At 48.6% G+C, this 3565-nt stretch overlaps 1 protein-coding gene across 1 annotated transcript; it reads right to left on the reverse strand.

The window, feature by feature from the left end:
• Positions 1 to 1346: 1346 nt before the first annotated feature.
• On the reverse strand, positions 1347 to 3362 carry LOC145955052 (uncharacterized). Its single transcript, XM_083069749.1, has 3 exons — positions 3112 to 3362; positions 2029 to 2150; positions 1347 to 1927 (listed from the first exon to the last, which is right to left on the reverse strand). Exons 1-3 carry the CDS (start codon positions 3360 to 3362, stop codon positions 1347 to 1349), a joined length of 954 nt encoding a protein of 317 aa, XP_082925875.1.
• Positions 3363 to 3565: the final 203 nt, after the last annotated feature.

Genomic DNA, 3565 nt, shown 5'->3' on the forward strand with positions numbered 1-3565 from the left:
CCAGACGCTGGACATCTTTCACGGTCTGTGGACTCTGCATCTGAATGATGGCTTTACACTTTTTCGAGTTGGCCTCGATCCCCCTGCTAGTGATCATGAAGCCCAGGAACTTACCTCCCTAGACACCGAAGACGCATTTTTCTGGGTTGAGACGCATGTTGTGTTTCCTGATCTGGCTGAAAACCTCGGCGAGGTCAATAGCATGACCCTCGGCCAAGGTGGTTTTGACCACCATGTCGTCAACGTAGACTTCCATGTTCCTCCCAATCTGCTGGTGTAAAACCTTGTCCATCAGTCGCTAGTAAGTAGCCCCTGCATTTTTGAGACCGAATGGCATCACTCGGTAGCAGTAATTGGCATGATCAGTGATGAAGGATGTATGCACCTCGTCAGGTGGGTACATCATTATCTAGTTGTACCCGGAGTAGGCATCGAGAAAACTGAGGAGGGCGTGCCCGGACGCTCCGTCGACCAGCCTGTCAATGCTCGGCAAGGGGTATGAGTCCTTGGGGCATGCTTTGTTCAAGTCGGTATAGTTGACGCACATCTGCCACTTCCCTGAGTTCTTTTTTACCAGCACCACTTTGCCAACCATGTGGTGTACCTGACCTCACGGATGAAGCCAGCGTTCAACAACTTTTGTGTTTCGGTGATGATGGCCTCCCGCCTCTCGCCACCGACTTTCCTCTTTCTCTGGGCCACTGGCTTTGCCTCCTTATGAATTGCTAGCCTGTGATTGATGAAGTCGACGTCTATGCCTGGCATGTCGGCACTGGACCATGCAAAGAGGTTGGCGTTCTTGAGGATCTCAACTTCGAGTTGTTGCCATAACTCTGGCCTCAACTGCCTACTGATCTTCGTGCATTACCCCGGGAGTTTTCCGATCTGGAGATCATCGAGCTCGTCGATGGGACTCGGTCGTTCATCGTGGGAATCAGACCTCGGGTCGAGCTCAGTGATCTCCCCGTGGGTGATGTGAGCCATTGTAGGAGGATCACTCTTGCATCGCTCGCCGGACGAGGAGATTTTCAGACTCTCGGTGTAACACTGCCGAGCTATCTTCTGGTTTGCCTTGACAGAAATAATGTTCCCACCACTCCCTAGGAATTTCATGGTGAGGTGTGGGGTGGACATCACTGATCCGAGTTGATTCAAGGTCAGCCTCCCAATGATTATGTTGTAGGAAGTGTTGGCTTCCACGAGGAGGTATCGGACCATAATCTGCCTTGTGTCTGGAGAGGTCCTGAAAGTTATCAGCAGGTCCACATATCCCCGAGTGTGTACTCGCTCTACTGCAAAACTGACTAGGGGCTCTGTGTGAGGTTGGATGAGAGAGTGAGAGATGTCTAACCTGAGGAACGTTGGCCAATACAGGATGTCAGCGAGCTCCCTTGGTCAATCAGTGTCTTGTGGACCTCCCAATTAGCTACCTCCACGGCGATTACCATGGGGTCATCCTGGTTGGGGCTGACGCCAGCGTAGTCATCGTCGGTGAAGGTGATCGGCGATGAGCTTTGGTGCGAAGCCGAGGTAGTGGAGTGAACGCTGTTGATATTGCGCAGGTGTCTCTTCCGGGCCGAGCTGCTGGCACCTCCCCTTGCGAAACCACCTGCAATTGTATTGATTACTCCCCATAGGGGAGCTGACCCTGTTTCCTGGCTTACCTCGGCTTGCACTGCTCCGTCGGTGTTTTGCTGGGAGCTAGAGGGTTGGTCCGTGCGAGCTCCCGAACCACATCCTCTGCCTTGTCCTCGTCCACCATAGCCTCCTCGGTGACCCTGCTTTCGTTGGACATATTGGCCGAGGTGGCCCGCCTGGATGAGTTCCTCAATGCGGTCTCGGAGTGTGTGGCACTCTTCAGTGGTGTGACCGTGGTTCCTGTGATACCGGTAATGTTTGAACTTGTCTGCACTATTGGGAGTATGACCTGGTGGTGGCAGGGTGAGCAGGTTTCTATTACTGGCCTCCTCCAAGATGTGAACTCTGGGCGTGTTCAGGAGAGTGTAGAAGTCGTATCTCCCCCCTTGCCTGTCCTAGCAATTTTCTTGAACTGGCTGTCATTGGTGACCTTCATCTTGTCTTTGTGGCCACTGTCAGGCTTTGCTTGTGATTTCCCGCGAACCTGGTCGCGGAAGGCGGAGTGTGATAGACTATGGCCAAGGCCAAGGAATCCAAGAGGTGATATCTTAAAAGAACCAAGAGGAATGGGATGATCTTAAAGACCTTTTTCATATGTTTGTACATATAGTAGTTTCTTTGTATAGGCTTATTTTTGCCTTTGTATTTGTGAGGCACTTTACTTGCTTTTATTAGTGGTTGTATATTGATTTTAAGGTAGGTTACTTGGAGAGTTTAACTCCATTTAACCTCCCTAGTTGATACATTCATTTTGTATTTTTTCAGTAGGAAAAGGGGGTGACATTTAGCAAAGCTAGGGAGTGTGCTTAGAAATTGGGCCTGAGATGGGCCTAGGCAAAATTTTTTATATTAGACTCATTTTTCTCCTAATTTTTCATAGATTTGATTTAGCTAGGTCTCATCATCATTTGATGAACCTAACTAAACCAAATCAACAATTTTTAAAATAATTCAAAGGAGAAAATGGAGCCTTGGCCGCCTAGCTCATTTGCTTTCTCTTTGGCCGAAATTTGTAAGCTATCTTCTTAGTTTTTGAAGCTTCTCCTCCAAGTTTCTAAACCTTGGTAGGGTGGGCTGACTTTACCATGGTTCTTAAGTGAACCATGGTCAAGGTTAGCTTCTCCTACAAGTTTTAGAAATCATGGATGGTTAGCTACACCTTACCATGGTTCCTAGTGAACCATGGTTAAGGTTAGCTTCTCCTAGAAGCTACCTTTTCCTATATATTTGTAAAAGCCTCTCTTGTATTCACTTTTGGACATTTTGAGAAATAGAAATAAGATTTCTTTCTCACTCAAGAGTCTTAAAAACCGTGGAGAACTCTTTCTCTAAGGTTTCTATCAAAGTTTCTTCAAACTTTGTCTTGGTTCCTCAAGCTTCTACAACAAGCTAGGAGTAACCAAACCTATTCCATTATTTCTCCACCATTGGAGAATCCTCCAAGGTGATTCCGCCACCTCAAAGGAGTTCTACCTCAAGAGTTCTTCGGTCCTTTGCATGGAGACTTGGATGAACAACTTTCTTCTCCAAGTGGTTCCATCAGAGTGTTCCTCCATTTGAATGTACCCAACAGCATAGGCGCAGAGCTCGTCCATGTCGCGAGGGGCCTCACGACATAGGCTATCGATGAAAGGTCCGAGCTTGAGTGCGATGAGCATGGCATGCAGGGCGACTTTAGGGTTTAGGTTCCAGATTTTAACCGAGATGTTGGCAAAACGCTCCATGAATGCCCTCAATGACTCTTCGTCACCCTGGCGAAGGCTAGCCAAGGCGGCCGATGTGACATGGTGGCGTCGACTGGTGGCATACTAGGCCGTGAATCGCCTCACCAGAGTGTGGAAGTTGTCGATGAATTCAGCCGGTAATTGGGTGTACCAATTGAGTGCGCCCCCTTTGAGCGAGGTCGGAAAAACCCTATACAGAATAA

Source organism: Cajanus cajan, chromosome 2 (genome assembly GCF_000230855.2).
Source record: "Cajanus cajan strain Asha chromosome 2, NIPB_CcT2T_4, whole genome shotgun sequence".
Lineage (NCBI taxonomy): Eukaryota > Viridiplantae > Streptophyta > Magnoliopsida > Fabales > Fabaceae > Cajanus > Cajanus cajan.